At 45.6% G+C, this 27,316-nt stretch overlaps 1 protein-coding gene across 1 annotated transcript in view; it reads right to left on the reverse strand.

The window, feature by feature from the left end:
* Positions 1-1,133: 1,133 nt before the first annotated feature.
* The window catches only part of FAT2 (FAT atypical cadherin 2), a 109,651-nt gene continuing 83,468 nt past the window's right edge, over positions 1,134-27,316 (reverse strand). Inside the window, exons 18-24 of the mRNA XM_058292668.2 lie at positions 26,314-26,511; positions 22,053-22,863; positions 18,830-18,975; positions 8,578-9,019; positions 6,138-6,291; positions 4,097-4,560; positions 1,134-3,044 (exon numbers count right to left, since the gene is read on the reverse strand). Of these exons, the coding sequence (XP_058148651.1) occupies positions 2,512-3,044; positions 4,097-4,560; positions 6,138-6,291; positions 8,578-9,019; positions 18,830-18,975; positions 22,053-22,863; positions 26,314-26,511 (2,748 nt within the window). The 3' untranslated portion in view covers positions 1,134-2,511. The remainder of the gene's footprint in view (positions 3,045-4,096; positions 4,561-6,137; positions 6,292-8,577; positions 9,020-18,829; positions 18,976-22,052; positions 22,864-26,313; positions 26,512-27,316) is intronic.

The raw sequence follows: 27,316 nt of genomic DNA on the forward strand, positions 1-27,316 counted from the left end.
ATCTGTGTCTCTTTTTGTTGCACCATCTTGTTGCGTCAGCTCTCCAGGTGTGCGGCGCCACTCCTGGGCAGGCTGGACTGCCTTTTGTGGGGGACAACTCTCCTTACAGGGCACACTCCTTGCGCGTGGGGCTCCCCTATGCAGGGGGCACCCCTGTGTGGCATGGCACTCCTTGCACACGGCAGCACTGTGCATGGGCCAGCTCCACACGGGTCAGCTCCACACGGGTCAGGGGGCCCTGGGTTTGAACCCTGGATCTCCCATGTGGTAGGTGGATGCTCTATCCATTGAGCCAAGTCTGCTTCCCTATCATTTATTGTTTATTCTGCTATATCCTCTTTATATTTATTTCTTACAATAACGTTATAAGGTAGCTATTATTTGCCAACTCATGCGTGTCCAAGGCCACGTAACTGGTGCGTGGCAAAGCTAGGTGTGGAGCCACGCCCGTCCGAGCTCCAAGCCACAGTCTTCTGTGGTGCCTCCCACAGTGAAGCCTTCTCTGTCCACCTGGGCTGGGATCTTGATGGCAGGGACTGGCACTTTCAAGTCTCTGTATCAACAGCAAGGTCTGGCCTGGCAGGTATGGTTGGCTCCTGAACCAAAGGCAAGGCAGTTGCCCGGTGAACCTCACATCCAGCTCGGCCTGGGGGTGCGCTGAGAAGCTGCAGCCGTGGTCTGACTGTGGGCATCAGGACCCGGCACATCTTAGCATCGCTCCCCAACTAGGGCTGTGTGGTGCCAGCGGTCAGGAGTCTTGAAGTCTTGGGCTTTTCACTAACTTGCTAATTAGTAGACGTGTCCTTTCTACTCAGTCTCGGTTTCCCTTCTTTAAATTGAGGGACAAAGCCACAGCGGAGAGTTGTGTCCGAATCTGAGGTGTTTTTTCAAAGTAGAGTCTTAGGTTCTACCCTGAAAGATTCTGATTTTTTTTAAATGTCTGGAGCAGGGCTCAGGGGTCTGTATGTTAGCAGCTTTGCCAAGTAGCACTGATGTACTGTCAGGTCTGGAATTACTGGGCTTGGGTCTCTTCTAGCTCCCAAATTCCACTGCCCTTAGCTTGGGAGGATTTGTAGACAGACCCTTATGTCCTTTCCATGACCCAACCCAAAATAGACTATGTGACACAGAAATAACAGTAAAAAAAATATTTATTGTTAAAAAAAAAATCAAATGACTAATGGAACGATGCATCCTGTCACTCACGCCCACAGTCACACGCACAGTCGCCAACCGCTCGCACGAACAGACCCTCACCCACACAGCCCGCAACCGCCGCAAGCAGCGACCCGTGGGTGAGAGTGCCCATTGCTCTTCCTTTTGACCTTGTCTCCAGAAACAGCACACATGAAAAGGCAGTGGACCAGGGGAGGGGGTGGTGGGGAGGGAGTGGCGGGGCAAGCAGGCACAGTGGCCGCTGGTCTCTGCCACTCCTGGCTACATACACTGTACACATGTGTCACAGAGACTGTACACGGGTGCACACACGTAGACGTGTGCCCACAGGACCCTCCATGCGTAGGGTTGAGTCACTGCAGGTAACGCTTAGACTGGAGGCATCTGAGCTGGGGGCAGGGCAGGGCGTCCAGCCTGGACACTCCGGGATCCAGCCCCCTGCCCTGCCCTGGCCCTGAATGGGAGTTCCTTGTGTTTAGGGAAGAGAAACCCCTTTGTGGAAACTCAGCCAGTTGAAAAGTGCTTTAGAATTCTAGCATGAACAACTCTTTCCTTCCTGTCTTCAGCCACAAGTGTCTGGGAAATCCTGGATGAATTGCCCAGAGTTTCATGAAGTCTGAATTCTTTAACAAAGAAGGTCCAGGACCACTTTAGGGTCCTGGCAGGCCCCAGTGGTAGATAGCCACATGACTTAAAGGGGCACAACAGATGCCCTTGAATGTGGGCTAGAGGAGTGGCACCTCCCGGGGACCCTCGTTGCCCTCATTCTCCACTGTATCTCTAGCTCCTGACACAGTGCCAGGTGCAGAAAATATGTACTGGGCTCACCTCTCGGCCCCAAGGAGGCCCCCCCGTGGCCCTCCAGGGCCAGCTGACCCTGCACCACATCTCTATAGTGGGGGGGTGGTTGCTGGCGGGCACACACCTGCCTCTGCCTCCGGCATGGAGCTTTGGGCAGGCGTGAGAAGAAGACCTTGCAAAACCGACCCAGGATCTGACGCCCTGCCTCCCTGGGGACTGAGAGATGGCCAAGGCAGCAGGAGACAGCCTCTTGCCCACCCCAGGAGTCAGTTTTTCCCGGTTTTTCTGGGCGCCTGCTCTGTGCGTCCCCCCCTCTCCTGGGGGCCCTAGTGCTGTTTTTGGAGCTCTACCCTCAGCTTCCCTCCACCCTCAGGGACTAGCTGGGGGTCCGGAAGAGCATGTTTCAGGGATGGCCGCCTGGGCTGGGTAGGGGCGCTTCCGTCCCACGTTCCCAGCCACACTCAGCTCACTCCCCGTGAGGCAGGAGGAAGGCGCCAAGCCTTCCTGCTCGCCTTCCTCTGAGAACTGGGGAAGCTAGAACATGACCTCCTCACAGCTCCCATAGTCGCTCTCTACCATGTCAGAGCCCTCATAGTTTGGGGGGGGCCGGGGCTGGCCGCGGCCTGCAGGAGGCCCACCCCCTACCTCACACTCTGCATAGGAGGGCCCGGCCCGGCTAAGCCTCATACTCATCCCCTTGTAGCCCCCCTCTGCCAAGCAGGGCCCTCCCCCTCCCTGCCGGAACTGTGAGTGGTAGTAGCTGATGGCTGTGTACTCATTGAGACAGGGGGCCAGCAGGTGCTCCTGGGGACTCGGGGGCCGTGGAGGCAGCAGGTCTTCCAGGTTCTGGTTGCTATAACGGGGTGGGATGGGCGCCCGCTTGTTTTCCAGTTCCAGTGGGAAGGGGAAGCCCCCATAGAGGCCAATGGGCTCCGGCATCACGGCTGGGGTTGGGTGGCAGTGGGATGAGGGTGGCAGAGGGCCCTGGGTCACTTCAGGGTGAGGGTATTCCCAGCGTTCCTTCCTGGAATACGTAGGGAGCCAGACCGTGGTTCCACCTGGGTACACTGAAAGGGAATGGCAAAACAGGGTGAGCTGTGGGTGTCCCCAGAGACAGTCCCAGCTGGCCCTAGATGTAACTTAGCAGTGTGGTGGGGCGGGAAAGGAGTGGACAGTTGTGTGGCCCACCCATGTGAGTTGCTGTTGGCAGCCTAGCTCGGTATCCAGAACCCAGTGGTGGCGCTCTCAAGGCCAGCATTGAACCCAGAGCCAGCCCATCTTACAAGTCTGTGTTGTTGACCCAAGGGTCAGTAAACAAGGAAAGAAAATGGATGGCTCCATGGATCCCACCCCACAGCTGGATATGGCAACACCGGCCCAAGTCCTACTGGTGAATCACGTCTCCTTAATTGAAGGTCATAGACATACAGCTTGTACTGGGGGTGTGATGGAGTCTACCACAGAGGGTGGTGAAATGAGATAGCTTGGAGGTCAGGAGACCAGGAGTCCTTTGTCCTACCTCTGTCCCTGCTACTGAATATTTGGGTGAGTCGGTACAAGTCACTTTATCTTTATGGGACCTAGCTACCCTATCCCTCCAAAAAAAAGGCAAAGAAAATACCTGTTTTAACCACCAAAGAATAAGCTGGAGGATATAAAGTACTTTTACAAATTCACCTCCATCTGAGCCAAAGACAAGGGGGGGTGAAGGTCTGGCCCAAGCCTGCTACACCTCCAGGTGACCAGAAGCTTAGACCACTGCTTCTCTTTCCCTTCCCAGAAAGGTACAAATGTGCAGAAGCCTCCTTTGTACCTCAGGGATTCTACCCACCCATATCCAGGGTCCATAGGTTCCTGCCATGGATACCAATCCTAGGGGATAACTTGAAATTTATAGGAGTGGATCTTGGTGCAGCAGAATGATCACAGGTGCCAAGAGACCTTGCATCTAGACCAGCCATTAGTGCCCTGAGAGCTGGGACACAGCCCTTCGTATCCCATCCCAGGGGATTGGATTGGATGGTGGCCCAAAACCCTTGTGCCTCAGATAGTTGAATGTTTGGGTCTACCCTTCCCATTCCACCAATCCTAGAGGCTAAGGGCCTCTGGCTATACTGACCCATCTCCTCGCGTGACCAGGTTCTCTTCATGATGGACTCATTGTCAGAGTTGGAAGGGACCGCAGCTGGTGGGAGTCTGGGGGGCACACTGCAGACCATCGGCTGTTGCTTAGAGCTGGGTCCAAAAGTGATGAATTCATTTGGGACTGAGGTCTTGCTGGAGTCGGGTTGGTTCAAGTTGTTGTAGGAGCTGGTGCTCAGGGGGTTGAGTTCGATGTCAGGCAGGGCTTGGGTGTCAACACCAACGCTCCTGGCCAGGAGGTCTGGGTCCTCCATGGCAACTGGCTTGTGAGACTTGCAACGGCGGCAGTAGAGGAGGAGACCAACAGTGGCCCCAATGAGAAAGATGAACAGGACGCCTGCTACGGTGATCAGTATCTCCTGCTGCCCCCAGTCACCCCTTTTGATATCAGGAGTGACAAGGCAGTGTCCTCCTGAGCACCCCCTTGCCTCCATTTCACACCTGCAGAGACAGAGAAAGAGAAGTCAGTGGTCCAAGTCATTGTACTGCCCTTTCTGTGCTCCCTCTTGCAAAGATATTTGGGAGAGAGACCCCCGCCCTCGAGCCTACACTCTACTTTTCAAACACTCAATGATCTAAAACAGCAGACATACTCTCCATCCTCCACCAATAAGGTATGGGCCTCAGCTACACCCACATTCATGCCCAATGATATCTGGGCTCTGGGCACATCCGTTATTTCCCACCAATGAGATCTAGGCATTGTACATACTCTCTGTACCCATAAGGTCAGATTTCTAACATAACTGCAGTGGAGGCATCTGACATACTTGGCCGTCCCCTAGCAATAATGTCAGGGTCCCAGATGCAAGTCAGCACTCATCCAGCAATTCATCACCAGTGTCACCTGCTATTCATCACCAGAAGGTCACAGGAACCCATCCTGGACCTGCATGATCAGCTACCTCACACTGAACAACTTTCTCAGGGAAAGCACTTGAACCCTATGACCTCTCGGGTCACTTTCATGTGGCATGCCATGGTGTAAGTATCCTAGGAGACTTCTATGGCTAGCCATACCCATCTTTTAGGGATATTGGAAGAGGCTCCCTCCACCCCACTTCAGTCCAAATCATCTCCCAGTGCCACCAATGGTTTGTTCTTTAGGGGTAAATGTTGTTCTTTCCATGTCCCTCCTTTAAAATACAAGCACCACTTTTGGACATGGAGTGTTATCCCTACACAGCTAATGAATGGATAGCACTCCCTACTGCAATGTGAGACATGAAGTGTGACAGGAAGTGCCAATGGCTGAGAGAAAGGACTTGGGTCATAAACACACAGGGTGATTGTGGGCAAGTGCTTTCCTTCACGACTCCTCAGTTTCCCCATCTGTGAAATGAACGGGTGGACTAGTTCATTGGCTCTTGTATGTACGGCTGCCAGCCCGGCAGCAAGGGAATCTCTTTGGAGCATGTTCAAAATAGATTCTCAGGCCTTATTCCTGGAAGATTCCAAGTCAGTTGGTCTGGATGAGTTCTGGAAATGTATTTTTTAAAACTGCCAAGTTTGGGAGTCTTAAAACCAGACAATTTCCAAAGCCCCATTCCCTCTAGAACACAAGGGATGATTCTCCTTCCCTACCAACCTCCACAACCCAACACAGTTGTGGGCCCAGGTAGCTTGAGGTGGGGCTCTCGGCTCACAGCAGTGCTGTACCAAGTAGAACCACGTCTCCAGGCCCCTTTCTGGAAGGCCACAGTTTAAAGCAGGAAAACAAGAACTGCCACGTTCAGGCTTCAGCAGAGATCAGTCTCCTGAGGAGCTGGTTAGAAGTGCAGATTCCTTGCCCCACCCTGGTGAGTCTCATCCGGTAGGTTCAGAGCAGGGCTTGGGGATCTGTCTTTTAAACAAGCACTTCCTCCCTCCCAGCCTGCCCGGATGCAGGCAGTTGGAGTAATTCTGAGAAATGCTGGATGAGCCGCTGGAGCACTCAGGCCCTGGCCTCCCAGTGCACCTCTGAATGGTGCCAAACCTAGGGTGAGGAGCCACTGGCAGATGGGCACTCCTGGGCTTACCTGTCTCCCGTATTTGGGTAAGGGCAGTTACAGGAAGCTCCTCCAGGGGAGGAGAGGCAGGTACCACCTTCCAGGCAGGGTATAGCCGTGCAGTTCTCCCTTCCTTGTTCACAGCGCTCCCCAGAGAACTGTGGGGGACACTTGCAGACATAGCCTGGGAGAAAGAGATGGAAGGTGAGTGAGCGCAGTGGCCGAGCATGTAGGCAGCCCCAGACTGAGAGACCGAGAGGCCCTCCAGGACAGAGGGGCGGCCTTGGCATGTTTGTAGGCCCTTGTGTTCCTGCAGCCATTCAGGAACCTTCTATTTATTGAGGCCTCCTCTGAGCCAGACGCCATGTTGGGGATTGGCCCTGCTGAACAAGAAGACTTGGTTTCTGCCCTTGAGAAACCAGTCCAGCAGAGGAAACATATTTAAAGAAGAGGAAGAAGAAGAACAAGCATTGACATCCTCTCCTTCCTCTTTATCATCATCACGGACACAGTCACTATTCTAAGCGACCAGCCCAGCTGGTCCTCACAACGACTCTGAGATTGGTTACTGTTATTATCCTCATCGGGGGGCAGTACAAGGGAAATGTACAAAGGAGGCACAGAGAGTTGATGCTCAAGGTCACACAGTAAGTAAATAGCAAAGCTGGGGTTCAAACCTACACAGTTATACATAATATCAGGACAGTAGTGATTATAATAAAAATTGGTGTTATGAAAGGGAAGTGGGGGGCACCTAGTCTAGTCTAGGGATCAGGGAAGGTTTCCTGAGGACTTGGACCTGAAAGATAAGTAAGAACCAGCCAGGAGAAAGACGGAAAGGCAAAGGGGAAGGCATTTCAGGCAGAGGAGAACAGTGTGTGCAGAGGTTCGACAGAGAGAGTACGGCACATTCAAGGAACTGACAAGAGACCAGCATGGGTGAGCCCGGTGAGCAAAGGGGAGAGTGTGAGATCAGCAAGGACAAGGGACCAGAGCATTAGGGCAGCATACGATGTCTGGAGGAATTAATTTGGACTCTATCCAAAGCAGCAGGGAGCCACTGGAAGCTTCTTTCTAAGCAAAAGTGGCACGCTCAGATCTGCTCTTCATAAAGATACTCTGGCTGCCTGGTGGAAGAGGGAATAGAGGGAGAGAAACTGGAGAACAGGGAGGCAGCTGGTGCAGTAGAAAATGCTGGGGTCTTGGGTCAGAGTGAGGCAGTGGGGACAGAAACAGACAACAGACTCTACGGGTATTTTGGAAGTAGAAATGACAGTACTAGTAGCCTGACAAAAATTAGAAAAACGCATAATACCAAGTGTTGACAGGATGGAGGCATGCAGGAACGTAATGCCCTGCTGGTGGGAGTGGAGACTGGTGCAGCAATAGGGCCCTATATAATTGAATTATTTGTATACCCTGGCATGTGACTTCTACCCCTGGGTGTGTGTGTGGTGTGTGGAAGAAATTCTCACATAGGTTCTTAAGGGGACATGTACCAGGATGCTCACTGTGGTACTGTTGATGGAGGTAGGAGTTTGAAGCCACCAAGATGTCTGTTGCTGGAAGAGTAAGAGGGGAAATGTGGGTGTGTGCACCATGGAACATTGAGCTGCAATTAAAAGCAATGCATAAGATGGACTCATGACAGGATGGACTTTAAAAACAGGTCGTTGAGTGGAAGTGTAAAAAAAAAATACATGCCAATTACCTAAATTAAAAATTCAAGCTTGTGAATATGGGGATATATGGGAATGCTGTATTTTTTACATGATTTTTCTGTAAACCTACTTCTCTAATTTAAAAAATATAAAAAACATTCAAGCATGTGAAAACAGTACTATATTTTGCAAGAACTCATTTAAAAACCTTAAATGTTTGCCTCTAGGGTTGAGGGAAGGAAGTGGGGTTAAAAATTAAAGAGAATGAGAGAGAGGGTTTGCATGGGCCAGTGATGACACAAAAGTGTGCGATTAACTAGACTCTATATCTGTGGTTCCCACTCATGCCCCTCTCCTATCCAAAATACAATACAATGCAATACAATAAAAAGTAAAATGATAGTTCTTGATCAGGGAGAAGAAAGACTGTTGGCTTCTCCTAATGTAAACCTCACAGAGCCCAGCCTGTTACCCACAAGGCAGTGAGAAAAAAGAGGAAAATTCAGAATCACGGGGCAGGAGTTCTTCACCAAGATCTGCACCCACAACATGTCTCTCCCACTTCAAAGCCATGTGACACTGGGCAGATTCCTTCACCTTTATGGGCATTTCTTGCACAGCCCTGCAGTTCCCTGAGCTGTAAAATAGAACTATTTATGGCTCTCTGCCCTCCTTCCCTCTGGTCTGTGAAGGAACAGGCTATATAAACCCCACAGCGATACCTGATTCCTGATTGTTCCTTCAGCTTGACAGAGTCTCCCTGAGACTTTGGGATAAACCTTGGGGTCAGCCCCTGCCCCAGCCCTCACCTGTCCCATGGGTCTGTGAGCACTTCCCACCATTGAGGCATGGGTTCTGGCTGCAGTCATCAATGTGGAGGCAGCACTGGCTGAGGGCCCGCTTCTCCAGCCAGCCTGCCACTTTCCTGCCATGGACCAGCAGCTCCAGCGCCTCTCCATTGACAACGACAGCATCCAGGCAGCCTTTGAAGCCCTGGGAGACTCTTGGGGAAGAATGTGAGAGGACAAGGCCGCCCAGTAAGAGATTTCTTTCAGGCTTCAGACTCCTGCAGTTCACTGGGAGGATGAGGGAGGCATTGCTCGCACTGTCAACCAACAGGCTAATGGACGTGGCCGTCTCCTCCACCAGGATGGAGTGCCACTCTTGGTCATTCACATGGCGCTGGGAGGAGAGGTTTCCATAGAAACCACCTGGGCAGCGGTATTCCAGCTGGGGCACTCCATTGGCTAGCTGCAAAGAAAAACCCAGACAACCATCAGCAAAGCCAAGAAGCCCTAGTAAAAAGCCCTGCAAATGGGATGCCATTTCAAGATTGTGGGTTGTGTTTACATGGGTGGGAGAGGTAGTGCCTGGTGCTTTTTCAAGGCTGTTTTACCTTTTTTTTTTTGAGGTACCAGTGCTGGAATTGAACCGAGGACCTCCCATGTGGGAAGTAGGCACTCAACAACTTGAGTCACATCTACTCCCCAAGGCTGTTTTAGACACGGCATTTTTAAAGCATAAAAGCACCCAAAGTGCTCCTCTGTCTAGGGTCTCATTTGACCTCACCACACACATGGGGTAGCCTGGGCAGGAATGATATGTCCATCTCATAGAAGAGGAAACTGAAGCCCAGAGATGCCTTACTGATCAAGCCCCTGTGTTTGGGATTCTCCTCCACAGACCTCTCCAGTGTTCTATACTCCTAAACACTGGCATAAAGGATGCAAAAGGCGCACCCCCCAACCCTTTACTCTTCCTCAAGAATGAATTAGAAAAGCAGTTCTCAAGTGGGTCCCTGAGGCCTTTTCAGGAGATCCATGAAGGAAAACTATTTTCATAATAATCCTAAGACATTATTTGCCTATTTTACTCTCATTTTCTCACAAGTGCACAGTGCAGTTTTCTAGGCATGTGCTATCATAGCAGATTGAATGAGAACTTAGCTGTCTTCTATTAAGCCAGACATGAGAGACTTGCAATAATGTAAAACAATACCACTCTTCTCACTACTTTTTTGTTTTGGAAAATGTAATTATTGTTCAAAAATGTGTATTTTTTGTTAATATGTAATGGGGTTCTTGTTATTTTTGAATAAATAAATAACAAATATTTTTAAATTTCTCAGTTTTGTCAATAGTTATAAATAACATAAACAAAACTTCTCTGGGATCCTCAATAATTGTTAAAACTGTAAAAATTTCTGGTCTTTCCCAGCAATGCACAGTCCCAGCTGGATTGTGACTTCCAGGAAGATGGAAGATTAGAGAGGCAGAGAGATCACTTCTCTAGCAGAAAAAGAAAAAAAAAAGGTAAAGGACAAGTAGAGACTGTCTAGAGGGGTGTTCTGTGGCTCAGAACACCAAGGCAAAGTGAGATACCACCCAGAAGGGACAGGAGTATCAGCTGGCTGAAAAATCCCATGAGTAGAGTTGCAGAAGCAGCAGCAGGCACCCATCCCCCCACCTGTGGAGCAAACAGCAATCTGTGGTCTGCAGTGGTGTTGAATGCAGTGGCTGCAGATTAAGGTGGCTGGCTGTAGGGTTCCTCTTCCCTAAGAAAGAAGAGAGGGGGGTACAAAGCCTACAGCAAATTCAGATTGTGGCCATCATACTTGGTCTGAATGCATTGGAGGAATCACATACTTCCAGGCTGGATGGGACTGTGACATTACTTGCACTGAGAGCTGGCAGGGAACTAAAGACAATTTGTCTTCTTGAACACCCTCTCTACTGCCCTGGGCTTGTTGCTGAGGAAGTAGAGAGATGGAGGATGCAAGCTAGCCAAGGGAGAACAACTCCTGAGAAAGTTTGTTCTTGAGGCTTGACCAGCCCTGAGGACATTGCTTCTGTACCACCCACCTGCCCACCGAGTTACACTGAATGCATTTCCCCTAGCACCTGGAGTCTGAGTAAGGATGTCTGCCAAAGAGCACCATCTGCTGACCAGACCAGAAAAGTGCATGAAAAGGGGAAAATAATAATAAACAGGCAAGCAGGTGACTTTACTGCCTGCCCCCAAGGCCCTTGAAAATTGGCCTACACCCCATTACTGGATCCTTAGCCCTGCTTTGAGTAGTTAAACAGGGGCAATTCTAAATATCTAAAACAAGTTGAACCAAGAGTCAAAGAACAGTGGTAGCACACAGCTACTTAACAGTAAATCCCTATGCAAGAGAAACTGAATATCAGAGTAAATTCAGCATCAGAATCAGTTGCCTAGACATCAGTAAAAATTTACAAGCCATACTAAGAAAAAGGAAGCTATGACTCAGGCAAAAGCTCCAGAAGAGACATGGGATTTAAAAGAGCTAATCAATGAGGTTCATTCAACTCTAAATCAAATCATGGAGTTAAAGCACAATATGACTAAGGAAATAGAAGACATTAATGAAACAGAGGGAGCACAAAGAAAATTTTGAAATCTTAGATAGAAAAATAACAGAGCATATGGGAATGAAAGACACAGTAAGTGAGATTAAAAATACAATACAAGCACACAACAGCAGATTTACAATCATGGAAGAAAGAATCAGCAACATAAAGGAAAGAACAACTGAAACTGAAAAGAGAGAAGAACAAAGAGAAAAAAGAATAGAAAAATTGAGCAGGTTCCCAGGTAATGGAATGCTAGCATGAAGTGCACCAACAAAATGTCTTGGGAGTTCCAGAAGGAAACAAGAAGGGAAAAGGGGCAGGAAGAGTATTTGAGGAAATAATGGATGAAAATTTCTCAACTCTCATGAAAGATGTGCATGTACATGTCCAGGAAGCACAGCATACTCCAATTAGAATAAGTCCAAATAGAACTATCCTCAGGCACATAATATTCAGAATGCCAAATGCCAAAGATAAAAAATTCTGAAAGCAGCAAGGGAAAAGCCAAAGATCTCATACAAAAGAAATCCAGTGAGACTTAGTGTGGCTTCTCTTCAGAAATCATGGAGGTGAGAAGGCAGTGGTATGATATCATTAAGGTATTGGGAGAGAAAAACTGCCAGTCAAGAATTCTTTATCTGACAAAAGTGTCCTTCAAATACGATTGTGAGTTTAAAATGTTAATAGATAAACACGGAAAACGGACTTTGGCCCAGTGGTTAGGGCGTCCGTCTACCATATGGGAAGGTCCGCGGTTCAAACCCCGGGCCTCCTTGACCCGTGTGGAGCTGGCCATGCGCAGCGCTGATGCGCGCAAGGAGTGCCGTGCCACGCAAGGGTGTCCCCCGCGTGGGGCAGCCCCATGCGTAAGGAGTGCGCCCATGAGGAAAGCCACCCAGCGTGAAAAGAAAGAGCAGCCTGCCCAGGAATGGCGCCGCCCACACTTCCAGTGCCGCTGACGACAACAGAAGCGGACAAAGAAACAAGACGCAGCAAATAGACACCAAGAACAGACAACCAGGGGAGGGGGGGAAATTAAATAAATAAATAAATCTTAAAAAAAAAAATGTTAATAGATAAACAGAAATTAAGAGAGTTAATACCAAGAATCTAGCTCTGCAGGAAACACTAAAGGGAGTTCTGCAGCCAGAAAAGAAAAGGGATGAAAGAGAGTCTTGGAGAAGAGTGTAGGAGTGAAGAATAGCAAAATAGGTAACCAAAATGGTAAAAAGATGAACAAAAGTAGGAAATGATATATGAAAGCCAAAGGATAAAATAGCTGAAGTAAGTAATGCCTTTACAGTAATAACACTAAATTTTAATGGCTTAAACTCCCCAGTCAAAATACATATGCTAAAAGAATAAATAAGAGAACATGCACTGTCCATTTGCTGTCTGAGGAGACTCACCTTAGACCCAAGGATGCAAACAGACAGAGTGAAAAGTTGGAAAAAGATTATTTCATGCAAATAGTAACCAAAAGATGGCAGGGGTGGCTCTACTGGTATCAGACAAAACAGACTTTAAATGCAAAAAAAAAAAAAAAAAAGTGATTAGAGATGCTGAAGGCCATTATATATTAATAAAAGGGTCAGTCCACCAGGAAGGAGTAACAGTCATAAATATCTATGCAACTAACCAGAGTGCCCCAAAATACATGAGGCAAACAGGCAAAACTGAAAGGAGAAATAGCTGTCTCTCCAACAATAGTTTGAGACTTTAATACACCACTTACATCAACAGAACAACTAGACAGAATATCAACAAGGAAACAGAGAACTTGAACACATGATAAACAAACTAGACCTAAAGACATATATAGAACATTGCACCCCAAATCAGAAGGTTATATATTATTCTCAAGTGCTCATGGATCTTTCTCCAGGATAGACCACATTTTGGGCCACACAAGATTGAAATTATACAAAGCACCTTTTCTGATCATAATGAAATGAGGCTGGAAATCAATAATAGGCTGGAAAGGGGAAATTTTGCAAACATATGGACGCTAAACAGCATACTACTAAACAATCAGTGCGTCAAAAAAGAAACTGCAAGAGAAATTAGTAGATCTCTTGAGATGAATAAAAATGAGGACACACCTAATCAGAACTTATGGGATATAGTGAAGGCAGTGCTGAGAGGGAAATATATATCCCGAAATACCAGTATTATGAAAGGAGAAAGAACTGAAATCAAAGATCTAATTGAACAGCTGGAGAAATGAGAAAAATAGCAGCAAATCAATCCCAAAGCAAAAGGAAAGAAAGAAAGAATAAAGATTAGAGTAGAAATAAATGAGGTTGAGAACAAAAGAACCATAGAGAAAAACAACAAAACCAAAACCTGGTTCTTTGAGAAAATCAGTAAAGTCTACAAACCCTTAGCAAAAGTGACAAAGAAAAAAAGAGAGTAGATACAAATAAATAAAACCAGGAACAGAAGGGGTACATTACGACTGACTCCACAGAAATAAAAAGGATCATAGAAGATATTATGAGAAATTGTATGCCAACAAATTAAACAACCCAAATGAAATGAGTAAATTCCCAGAAATGCACAAACAACCACATTGACTCTACAAGAAATAAAGGAATTCAACAAACCAATCACCAGCAAAGAGATTGAATAGTCATCAAAAATCTTCCAAAAAAGAAGAGTCCAGGACCAGATGGCTTCACAGGTGAATTCTACCAAACATTTCTAGAAGAATTAATATCGATCCTGTTTAAACTCTTCCAAAAAATTGAAAAGGAGGGAAAATTACCCAACACATTTTATGAAGCCAACATCACCCTGATATCAAAGCCAGATAAAGATACTACAAGATACTAAAGATACTACAAGAAAATTAGAGACCAATCTTTCTAATGAACGTAGATGCAAAAATTCTCAACAAAATACTTGCAAACAGAATCCAACAAGTTATGAAAAGAATTTTACACCATGACCAAGTAGATTTTATTCCTGGTATATAAGTGTGGTTCAACGTAAGAAAATCAATTAATGTAATACACCACATTAACAAATTGAAGGAAAAAAACACGAGATTTTCTCAATCAGTGCAGAAAAGTTATTTGACAAAATCCAGAATACTATTTTAATAAAAAATACTTCAAAATGTATAGAAGGAAAGTTCCTCAACATAATAAAGGGCATATATGAAAATCTCACAGTCAATATAGTACTCAGTGGGGAAAGGTTGAAAGCTTTCCCTCTAAGATCAGGAACAAGACAAGGATCCCCACTGTCACCACTACTTTTCAACATTATGCTAGAAGTTCTAGCTAGAGCAACTACGCAAGAATAAATTTAAAGGCATCCAAATAGGAAAAGAGGAAGTAAAACTCTATTTGTGAATGACATGGTCCTATATTTAGAAAATTCTGAAATGTCTATAACAAACCTATAGAGCTAATAAATGAGTTCAGCAAAATGGTAGGATATAAGATCAACATGCAAAAACCAGTAGCATTTCTATACACTACTAATGAGCAAGCTGAGGAGGAAATCAAGAAAAAAAATCCATTTATAATAGCAACAAAAAGACTCAAATATCTAGGAATTAATTTGACCAGGAATGTAAAGGATCCATATTCAGAAAACTGCAAAACACTGCTCAAAGAAATTAAAGAAGACCTAAACAAATAGGACATTCTGTGTTCATGGATTAAAAGACTAAACATTGTGAAGATGTAATTTCTACCCAAACTGGTTTATAGATTCAATGCTTTACCAATAAAAATTTCAAAAACCTACTTTACAGAAATAGAAAAGTCATTCCAAAATTTATTTGGAAGTAAAAGAGGTCCCAAATAACCAAAAACATCCTAAAAAAGAAGAGCAAAGTTGGAGGACTCATTTTTCCTGAACTTGAAATGTATTATAAAGCTACAGTGGTCAAAACAGCTTGGTATTGGCATAAAGATAGACACACTGATCAATGGACTCAAACTGAGAGTTCAGAAATAGACTCTCACTTCTATGGTCAACTGATTTTAGATAAACCTCCAAGTCTACTTTTCTTCAACAGTAACGAATAGTGCTTGGAAAACTGGATATCCATAACCAAAGAATGAAAGAGGACCCCTAGCTCACTCCTTATACAAAGATCAACTCAAAATGGACCATAAAACTCCTAGAAGATAATGTAGGGAAACATCTACAGGACATTGTGGTAGGTGAGGGTCTCTTAAACCTTACACCCAAAACATGGGCAAAAAAGAAAAAACGGATAAATTGGACCTCTTAAAATTAAACACTTCTGCACCTCTAAGAACTTTGTGAAGAGGGTAAAAAGGCAGCCTATTCAACAAAGAAAATATTAGGAAATCATACATCTGACAAGGGTCTAATATCCATGATATATAAAGAGATCCTACAACTCAACAATAAAAAGACAAATGACCTGATTAAAAAATGGGCAACAAACCTGAATAGATATTTTTCTAAAGAAGAAATACAAGTGGCAAAATGAACAAACAAACAAAAAACACATGAAAAAAGTTGAACACCAATGGCTATTAGGGAAATGCAAGTCAAAGCTGCAATGAGATATCATTTCATACCTTCTAGAATGACCACTATTAACAAAATAGAAAACTACAAGTGTTGGAGAGGATGTGGAGAGAAAGGAATGCTTAATCACTATTGGTAGGAATAGAACCGTACAGCCACTGTGGAAAACTGTTCGGCAGTTCCTAAGGAAGTTAGATATAGATCTATCATGTGACCCACAATACCATGAGACTAGGTATAAACCCAGAAGAACTGAGAGCAGTGACACGAACACACACCTGCACACTGATGTTCTTAGTGGGATTCACAATTGCCAAAAGATGGAAAGGACCTAGAAGTCCATCAACTGACAGATAGATAAACTGTTGTATATACATGATGGAATATTTTTCAGCTCTAAGGAGAAATGAAGTCATGAAGTATATGACAAAGTAGATAAACCTTGAAGACATTATGTTGAGTGAAGCAAGCCAAGTACAAAAGGGCAAACACTGTATGATTTTGCTATTATAAACTAAATATAATGAGCAAACTCATGAAGTTAATAGCTAGAATATAAATCACTAGAGAATAGAGCATGGTTAGAACAGGGAAAGCTGAAGTTTTATCTGTGCAAAATTGGTAAAAAGTTGTTTGGAAATGTTTGGAAATGAAAACAAATGGTGAAAGCACATCATAGTGTTACTGGATTTTATCTAGGTTCTTGGCTATGCTGCAGAAATGAATTTCAATAGCACACCAGGTGAGTTAGGCCAGTAATATGGGCAGGGAGGGATGAGAAATGGGAGAAAATAACAGATTAGGAGCCCTAGGTAGAGAAGAATGGGGTGAAAAGTGATAAAGCCCTGATTTATAAGCTACAATTCCCCATTACAGGTTATAAATCCCCAGGTTTACTTGAGTGGCCACGTGGCAGAGGAAAAATGGCAAGAGTGGTACGCAGAGGGCAGGGATGGGCCGAGAGGCAAGAGAGCAGAGCGAGAGCAAAAGCGCTCAGGCCTAGCTTTTTAAACTGTTAATTATTCCACCCCTTTGCTAATGGCAAGGGAGGGGATTCCAGCTGTTTGCTGTTTTGATTGACTACCCCACCTGTCAATCCCACCCAGTGAGGACTCAATGATGAAGTCCTTGGGGAATAGCCGGGGCTTCTCCTGCTTACAGAAGGAGTCTTTGTTCTGGATAGCACAATCTTGGGGGAGGGGTCTTCCAGCCGCCACCTTGGTGGTTACTGATGTCCACGTGGCCTTCTTGCCCGGTTCCAGATCTGTCTATTGATTCCCTGTCTTACTAGCCTGTCTCAATAGATTTGTAATTAATAGTGCTAACATATGGGTATATTGGTTTGTATTTTGTTGTTTTTTCTTTTGGTGTTTTTTTTTTTTTTTTTTTTTTGAGTAATGAGTTTGTTCTGATATTGATTGAAGTGACAAATGCACAATTAGGGATTATACCAACTGCCATTGATTACACTTTAGATAAATTATATGGTTTATGAACAAAAATATAATAAGGTGGGTTGGAGGAAAAATATACCGAATGTAAGATATGGACTATAGTTAGTAATAATTTGACCATGCTCTTTCATAATTTGTTACAAATGTTTCACAACAATGCAAGGTATTTGTGGTGGGCTGATGTATGGGAGCCCTGTATGATGTTATGCATGTTTGTTTTGTAAGTTCACACTTTCACTATACACTTATTGTTTATGTATATTCATGTATAAATGATACTCCTCAATAAATTGTTTTTAAAACGAAAAAAAAAAAGTATAAAAATTCCTGAAACAAAAAAGTTTGACATCTACTGGCCTAGAACATTTCAGTTCACTCCACCCCCAAGAAGTAGGACTGCCTGTGGCTATATATATATATATATATATATATATACACATACATACATATATATATATAGATATATATATATTTTTTTTAACCAGGAGGCCCTAGGGATTGAACCTGGTTCCTCCCATACGGTAGGTGGAAGCCCAATCACTTGAGCCACATCCACTTCTCTTTGACCACATATTTTTCTGGTCACTTTGGGTTGAGTAGTTTTCTCTGGGTGAAATTTCTAGACTCTTTGGTGATCTCATCCAGCCTCAGGGCAGTAGATACTATTTATAGGCTGAAAATTCCCAAATCCCTATCTCCAGCCCAAACTCATTTCACAAACTCTTGACCTGTTTATCCTTTTCCAGTTGGAGATCTAAAGAGCATCTGGAACTTACCAGGTGCAATGGATGTATCACGATGATGGGAGAGAGTGTTGCTGTGGGGGGAGTGGGGGGCGGGGGCGGTGGGGTTGAATGGGACCTCATATATATTTTTTAATGTAATTAAAAAATAATAATAATAAATAAATATTTAAAAAAAAAAAAATAAATAAAGAGCATCTGAATCTTATCTGTCCCAAGGTGGACTCCTGATCTTCTCTCCAAACTTGCCACCCCTATCCTCCCCCAGGGGAGTTGACAGAGCCTCCCTAGTTCCTCTTTCTTTCCACCCCTAGTTCAATTTGTCAGGAAATCCTGATGGCTTTATCTTCACAGTCCATCCAGAATCTGACCCTTTCTTCTGGTCTCACTGAGATCACCCTGGGTCTAAACCACCCCCATCTCTCACCTGCATTACTGCACTAGCCTCCTGCGGGGGTCTCTCTGCTGCTCTCCTTGCTCCTCTAATGTCTATTGTCAACACAGTAGATATGATGATCCTTTTGAATGTCATACCATGTACTTCTCTGCTCAAAATCTTCTAGTGCCCTCAGTTTTGCGCAGAATAAAAACCAAAGTCCTTACAATGGCCTATAAAGCTCTACATGATCTGCTCCCATAGTAAATGCTTAATAAATATTTGTTGACTGAATTAAATTCTGACTGCCAAAGTCTGCTCTCTCTTTGTCAAAATGGGAGATTGGCAAATGTGACAGAGGTGCTCATGTTCAGAGGCTCTCACTTATCCCACAGAGCAGCCACACCTCACTGGATATATTTCTCCAGGTGGGGTGGCTGTGTCAACCCAGGACTGGGAAGTCCTGTGTCCTGTCCCCAACATACCTGAAAACCAGGCAGGAATTTCTTTGCCAGAGACTGGCCGTCTTGCTCCTGTCACCTTCCCAGCCTGCCATGCCCCCTGTGAAATCTCTCAGGCCGGCAGCCCCTTACCTTCAGGAAGGTTGATGCTGTGTCATTGGCAAACAGAAGAATGGCTTGTGGCTGGAGCGTTTTCAAACGGAAATGAATGTGCCAGTTCTGAGCCTTTGGGGGACTGTATCGTACGTAGCTCTGACCACTGAACCTTGTGGCAGTACCTGCAAAAGCAACCAGAGGTGTCACGTCATGTGAAGTGGTCCATACAGAGTCTCGAACTGACTTTGTCTCATTCAGTCCTTGGGTGGCAAGCAGGGTCACTGCTCCCACTTTATAGGTGAAGGAACTGGGCTGGGGTTACACACGTAGACAGGGCCACCACCCTACACACCTTCCTTTGGTTTCAAGGACTCTGAGCTCAAGTCACTAAGAAAACAGGAACTGAGCCAGAAATGTAATCAACTGTATGTGTGGAAATAAAAATTTTGATCGTATATAATTTCCATGTTATTTCTGACATTATTTGTAGAAGAAGGACGTTGAGTTGGAGATTGTTCTGCATATATATGTGATTTCATAAAACAATAAGGGTTTCTGATTTCTATATATCTCCTTCATCATTAGAAGCGCAATCATTTGGGTGACACTATCCAGTGAAATGCTGAGAGGTTGAGTCACTGTAATAAACAAAGGGGGTAGTCTTAGATTGTGTAGTCAAAAATTCTGCATCCTCAACCCCCATTAGCAATTGCCAAAGTGCAGTTGCATACTAAGGAGTCTCAATCTTCTTGACCATAGAGCCTCTTATATGGGTCATGTATTCATAGTCCTTGGAAACAGCATTCTGCAGAAGCCGCTCTGGAAAATGCTGTGTTGTATCAAGTGCTGTCCTCCCCAGGTTTTTAAAACTCCAAACCTCTCAATGGCGAGTTCAGCTATTAAACACCTAAAACCTTACTGTGTGTAAGCTTATTAGTTGTGAGGGGAAGGAATGAGTGGTACAGGTCCCAAATACCTGGGGAAGGGAAATTGTTGAATAGCGGGAACAGAAGCCAAGAGGAGAATAAAGAACCAGAATGGCTGAGACACAAAGGATTCCAAGAATCCAAGACTCTAAAACCTGGGGTTCTATCATACCGTAAGTCCGAAATTCTCTGACCCTGTATGCCACTATGCCTGTATACCCTTGTAGTATGCCATTAGCAGATGGAACATTGAAGATGATCTAGAGCAGGGATTTCCACATATGGTGAAATATCAGAATCAGCTGGAGAGAATACAGAATCAGTCTGATTCAGTGGTTTTGGTGGCACCTGGGAATCTGTGTTTTTAAATCTCCCCCCAGTGGGCATAGTGAATGGAAGGAGCTCAAGGAAGGCTTCTGAGATGCTGATCCTTGGTTTGGGTGCTGGGTACATCGGTGTGTCCAGTCTGTGAAAATTCATTGAGCAGTGTACTTATGAAACATGAATCCCTTTTCTGCTATGTCATATTTCACTGAAAAATTTTTTAAGTCTCCCAAGTGATTGTGGTGATTGGTGAGCCTATCTAATATTTCTCAAAGTGAAGCCCTTGGACCACCTGCTCCAGAATTGCCCAGAATCCTGGTTAGAAATGCTAATTCCAGGGTGCACCCTAAGACCTTCTTAATGAGAAACTCTGGAGATGATACCCAGGAGCAGGGATCTTTAAAAACAAATTACAATGATAGACACAGGCCGTGATGTATTTTGTCACAATCTACAAAAATGTGCGGGATAGAGTGTAAACTATAATGTCAACGTAGTCCACCATTGGTAGCAATGCATTGGTAGCAATGCTTCAGTATATGCTCATCAATTGTGGCAAATGTACCACACTAGTGATGGATGTTGTTGGTGTGAGAAGGTGTGGGAGGGGGAGGGCATGTGGGAATCTCCTATATTCTTTATGTAACATTTACATAATCTAAAGCTTCACTAAAAAGAAAAACCGAAACCAAAAAACTCTACAAATTTCCCAAGCAATCTTGTACATTCTGTCATTTTAGAATCTCTGCTATCTGATGCCAAGGTGTTCAAGGTTCTTCAGCCATCGTGGCTTGCCCTGCAGCAGACCCTGAGGCAAAAGGCACAGAGAAGGGGAGTCCTTCCAAAGAACAGCTCACAAGAGCAGCTTCTACCCAAGGGCCCCAGGAGAAAGTCCACAAATCTTCCGAGAATGCATTTCCCTAATGTAAACGGGATAGACCCCTAAAGGGTAGGCCCAGCCCCACCGAGAACGATAGTGAGCTGAAGGTCATTTCCTGCTGCCAGTGCTCCTGGTGGGCCCAATGTGTTGCTCTTGATGCCAGGCAGTCTGGGATGAGAGTGTCAGCAAGTTGAGTTCCTGAAGAGCCTGGTAAAGAACTCAGGCTTTAGAGTGGGACTTCCTGGGATTTGAATAACCAGCCTTTCATTGGAGCTGCACAGTGTCAGGCATCTCAATACAATCCCCACACCTCCGTTTCAGCTGTTGATGGGACTAATGACCACCGTAGGGTTGTGGTGAGGAGACATTTAGAGGACAGAAGCACAGAGCCTGGCTCGCAGCACGGTCCTTACAGCGAGGCTGCTCCCAGGTAGAAGGGCAGCCACCGCTGATCAAGCTCATTGGGGCCAGTGCTTTTGTATCCTTCACAGGCTTATTATGGCCTAAGTGCTTTATATAAGTACATTTTATATCCGTTATGTAATTTACTCGTCAAACCAACACCAGAAGGCAGAGGTTGTTACTTTCCCTATTTTATAGATGAAAACCTGAAGCACAGGGAATTTCAATAACCCACCCAAGGTCTGAACTTGAGCTGAGTCTAAATCTTGAGTTTATAGTAACCAGATTATAGTAATAGTAATAATAGTAACCCACATTTACTGAGCACTTTGCATGGGTGGGGCACTGTTCTAAGCAAGTATTTTATATTTAATATTCAATCTCCACAACAGCTCAAAGGCACAGAGAGGTTAAGTAATTTTCCTAGGAAGAGGTAGAGCTGGGATTTGAACCCAGCGAGTCTGATGTCAGAGCCTATGCTCTTGGCCACAATGCTATACTGCCTCTTACTTTTGTAATGTTACTTCAAAACTCCCTAAAGGGGCCAGGAAAAGGGTGTTTTTCACAAGGGATTTTCTGGGGCCAGTGCTTGTCTCACAAAGGACTGGTACGTGTGGCCTCTAGCCTTGTCAAAACTTCTCTCTAACTATCCCAGAGGGCCTCCCTGGGATCTCCATCCCTTGAGCCCAGCGGTGCTGCTTGTCCCTGGGGAAGACCCATTCCTCACCATTGCAGGAGCAGGTCTTCTCCAGGCGGTGCCGAGGGGTGAGGATGCTGAGCCTGGCTGTGCTGTACGTGGGCCCCACGTTGGGGTCCAGGTGCACCGTCTCTTGGCAGAGCGCACCCTGGCAGCTGGGGCCCTGGCAGGGTACCATGGACATGGCTGACCTCATCTGAATTCCTACCGAGTGCTCCATCTCCTTGGCCAAGTGAGTGATGATGGAAGCCAGCTCTTGGAGCTTGTGGAAGGTCCCCGAATGCCCTTCAAAGACTAGGAGCATGTCCACACCAGGCATGGCCTCAGCTGGCTGAAGGCTGACCAAGTGGATGTTGGCTCGTTTGATGTCCAGCTTATGGCTGAGAAACCTCTGCAGGTTTCGCCAGTGGTCACTGACCAGCTCCTCTGGGGTGAGCTGGTGGAAGCCCACCCAGATGGCCTGCTGCAGAGCCTCCCGCCCCACATGCCACACATGGACATGCACCCCAGCAGTGGAGGTGAAGGTTCCATCGCTGACGATGACGTTGAACGTGTAGCGGCCACGAGGTAGGCCCTGGGCGGCGATGATCTTGCCATCCAGGGACCCCACTGAGAAGCGCCTACCCAGGCTCTCCTCTCCGGACAGGATATAGGTCAGTGTGTCCTGGGGGTCTCGGTCTGTGGCATGGATTTTACCCACCATGCCTCCCTGGAACTCCTCCTCCCCGACGGTGATGAAGATCTCCAGTGGGAGGGCAGAGGGTGGGTAGTGGCTCTGCTCTGTGACATGAACACTGACAGATGTCAATGAGGAGAGGGGAGGGGTGCCGCTGTCTGACACCTGTGGGCAAAACCAAACACCGTCATTACCCAAAAGCACTGCAGGACTCTGTGGTCCAAAAGAGGCGGGGCATCCTCGGGGAGCCACGCCTCTCTGCCCCAGAACCAAACCTGAGGCAGACTCAGCACACTGTTAACATTTGAAAAAACAAAACAACCTAACTTCAAAAGCACTGGTATATAAATAGATTTTCTGTAGTTTTTGTAAAGAATGGACAAGGGTGTTACATCATACACCATACAGCAAAACTTAACTCAGTGTCCTCATCTGACACCTCTTGGACCCTCTTCCTAAACCCCAGCCACGCAGGCTCGGCCAGCTTTCTCTTGAACTTTCCTCATCCCTATCCCATCTCTTTCCTTCAGTGTGTCATCAGATGCCTCTTAGCTTTTCCAGGGCACATGCTGTGTTCATGGCACCCTGCTCAGCATAAGAAAACCCTTTGGAATTTCTGATATTATAATGTGATTGGGAGAGGGTGGTTTATTCTTCTAGTCAGTTAACAGATACTTACTGAGTGCCTTCTATGGGCCAGGCCCTCTGCCAGGTACTGGGGATATAGCTACGATCCAGAGAAGAGAGATAAGCAATGAGTTACCCAATAAGAGAATGCCAGGCTAAGAAGGTTCTAGGAAAGAAAGCAACAGAGTGAAGTGACAGAGAGAATTGGAGAGGGAAAGAGACCTGGTTCAGATCACGTGGTAGGGAAGGTATCTGAGGAGGTGACATGGGAATTGAGTCCTGAAGGAAGAGAAGAAGAGAGAAGACGCAACAGAGAGAGGGAACAGCAACTATAAGAGCTCCAGGGTGGAAAGAATGTGGTGTGCTCCAGAAAACAGAAAGCAGGTCACTGTTAGAGAGAGTGGGTGAGGGCAGAGGGCAGGAGATGACCTGGACAGGCTGAGGAACACAGGTTGGATTTTATGTCAGAGCAATGAAAAGCCACTGAAGGTTTTAAGCAAGGGAGTGACAGGACCTTGTCTAAGTAGGGAAAATAATGTAAAGTAATATGCATTCTCCTTTCATGTTTCTAATATGCATTCTCAGTTGTCTGCCACCAAGCTCCCCTGTAATGTCCTGCCAGATTTAGGGAGGGCAAATCTTTCCTTATATTCTTCAGTGACATTGCCACATTCTCGACTATCAACAAGGGTCTCCAAAGTTTTCCTTGTTCACATGCATTCCAACTCTCTGAGTAAGCAAGAAAGTTATAGATTTATACCCATTGCTGGGGATTGTGCACAACACCGATGAGATACCAGTAACAGTCCCAATAATTAATACTATTATTGATTATAATAAACAGCTAACTTTGAGTACAAACCATGTGCCAATCCTTTCTTAGTTTTAAACACACATCATTATATTCTTATAAATTCCATTAAGTGCCCATTTTACAAAAGATAAGTGAGGCTCAAAGAAGTCAAGTAACTTAACCAAAGTCATATAATAGCAGATCAGGGCAGAACAGAATTTGAACCCATATTCTGTGTCCACATCCCATGTGTATGCATTTTCTGTATGGTCTGTTTTTGCTGGTCTATTGTTCCTGCCAAGGAATGGAAGTGGAAATGCAGGGCAAATTCAAGAGAAGAGGATGCAAAATTACTAAGCACCTGTCTGGGCCTGTGCCTTGGGGCTGAGAGAACACAGAGGTCATGAAGACATGCTATCTCATCTTCCCCTAGGCAATTCTATCTATGCCCCTGACTTTGAGATGCATCTACATTAGCCTACACTCATCCTCTGAGCTGCAGAATCCTATTCCCAACTCTCTAGACACATGAAAGGTAATGTACAAAACAGAACCCTCATTTCACTCTGTAAACCCCTTCTCCCTCCCAATCCCAGTGTTACCAATGGCACTCCCACCCACTCTTTTCTGGAAATAGGAGCCTGGGAGTTTGTCCCTGACTCTTCCCTTTCCCTTCTTACCTCATATCTGATACATCAGGAACACCTGTCTATTTATATGCAAAACATGTCCCAAATTTGTCCACCTCTTGCATCTTCACCATCATCTCCAAGATCCCAGCACTATTATCTCCAGCGTGGATGACTTCTCATTGGTCTCCCTTACCCATTCTTCCCCCTTCAATTACTCTCTACAGAATGTAAAAAATGAGCCTCTTGACATACCAAAAGGTTCGCTTCCCTGCTTGAGACCCTTCAGCAACTTCTCATTGTATTTAATTTAGAATCCAAACGTATAACCAAGGTCTATAATTAGGAGAACATCTCAGTTTGCCCAGGACAGTCTTGATTTTCACTGGATGTAGATCAACCATTAATTACGTATATTTAGCATTTCTCTCATTCTCAAGAGCATCAGTTTGGACCTCAAATATATGGTTACCCTAGCTTTTAGGTCTTCATTATCTGCCCAGCCCATCTCTTCAGCTTCATTCCTGCCATTGCGCACATGCTCCAGCCACCTTGACTTCATCTTAGGTCACGTCAAACTCTTACCCTGGCTCATCTTTTTCTCACCTGCCTTGAACACTCCTCTGCTTACTTTTCACATCACTGCCTCCTCAGGTCTCAGTTCAAATGTTACCTCCTGAAGCAGGCAGCTTGCCTCTGAATGTGTGTTTCCTATGCTTCTTGTGAGTCACTTTATTTCCTTATCAGAACTTGTGAAGGTGTTATTTCTTCCTTCATCTGTTTGTTGTTTACTTCCATAGTTAGAAATTAAAAGCCCTTGAGACCAGGGTCCATCCTTTTCTTGGTTCTCTGCTACATTCCTAGCAGGTGGCATAGGGCCCAAGATGATAGATACTCAATACACATTCATTGAAAGATTGAATGAATGAAAGAATGGATGGATAAATAAATGGATAAATACATCATCTCCAGCCAGAGAGAGCTATTTACAGAGCAGTGAGGTCCACTGGACTTGATATTTGGGAAAGGCATTTGAGGAGAATGAAGTAAGGGAGAGATCTTGGTCATGGTTCCCTGGGAGATTCTCACAGAATCCACCACGACCATAATCCCCTACACATGCACATACATTCTTTCATTTGGACCCCATGCCAATTCTCTGAGGTAGGTCTTGTTAGCACCAGAGGCCCAGAGGTCTTTACCAAACTCAAGAAGTTAGAGACAGAGTGTGTGTATTCTCTCTGGGCATAGTGCAGGGATTGAGAACTTGGGCTCTGGGTTCAGAGCAGGTGGGTGTGAAGCATCGCACCTCTGCCACTTCTGGGCAGTATTACTTTAGGCCAGTCACTTAACCTCTCTGTGCCTCAGTTTCCCATCCGTAAACTGGGGGTGATAGTTTTCCTGCTTTAAAGAGTTCCATGAGGATTTAATGCATTGATACCTCTGAATCATTTAGCCCCATGCCTGGCACAAAATAAGTGCTCTACCATGTACTTCCCCCTTAATGCATTTACCAGCACATTGCCTGTCCCCATGGTCACCACCAGTGTCCAGCGCAGCTCTTACCTCAATCTGAAGCTGATACCATTCCTGTGCCATCCTGCTCAGGCCCGCAGAAGTCACCAGCCACCCATCTGGGGTCACTCGAAAGGCAGAGCCAATGTTCCCCTTAGTGATTCGGAATGAATAGGGAGGGCCGTTCTCTGGGGAGTCGGGGTCGCTCAGGATCAGTTGCAGGATTCTGCTGCCAATGGGAGAGTTCTCCTGAGACAGGAGGGACAGGAGACCGAAGAACAAAATGAGACCCGGTCCCTCCTCTAAAGTCTTCCTTGATCCCCTCAGCTGGGATGAATCCTTGGAACTCTTTTTGACTGCCCTCAGGCCATACCTGGACCTCAAGGTGACACTCATTCATTCTGCTTCTCCTTCGAGTTGGTTGTTGATTTTTTTAAAAGATTTATTTATTTATTACCCCCCCCCCCCGCCCCTGCCACCTTCCTTGCGGCTTGTTTGTTTTGCTGTCTGCTCTGTGTCCATTCGCTGTGTGTTTTTTCTGTGTCTGCTTGTCTCCCTTTGTTGTGTCATCTTGCTGTGTTAGCTTTCCAGGGTCATGGGCTGTCAGCTCTCCATGGGGCATGGGCTGTCAACTCTCTGCAGCATGAGGGCCAGCCTCCCATATGGTAGATGGGAGCCCAACTGATTGAGCCACAGTTGCTTCCCTGGTTATTGATTTTTATCTATCTAGATAGGAGCTCCTGAGGGCAGTGCTGGCTCTTAGAAACAAACCCTGCTGGGACTGTAAGGGTCCTTAGAGACCACAAAGTTCAAATCTTTTATTATACTGAGAGGTGACATGCCCCAAATCACACAGCTGAGATTCATGTATACAAATTAGTCCTGGTATCCAAGTATGAATTTTGACCTCATTATAGGTCAAAATAGGTTATAAATGATTTCCTGCTTCTAGGATCAATGCAATACACATCCCATAAGCAAATGCAAAGACAGTAATTCAACTACAAAATGTAGATTTCCTGGGTATCATTCCAGTCCTTGCCCTACAACATGG

Source organism: Dasypus novemcinctus, unplaced genomic scaffold (genome assembly GCF_030445035.2).
Source record: "Dasypus novemcinctus isolate mDasNov1 unplaced genomic scaffold, mDasNov1.1.hap2 scaffold_189, whole genome shotgun sequence".
NCBI classification, from domain to species: domain Eukaryota; kingdom Metazoa; phylum Chordata; class Mammalia; order Cingulata; family Dasypodidae; genus Dasypus; species Dasypus novemcinctus.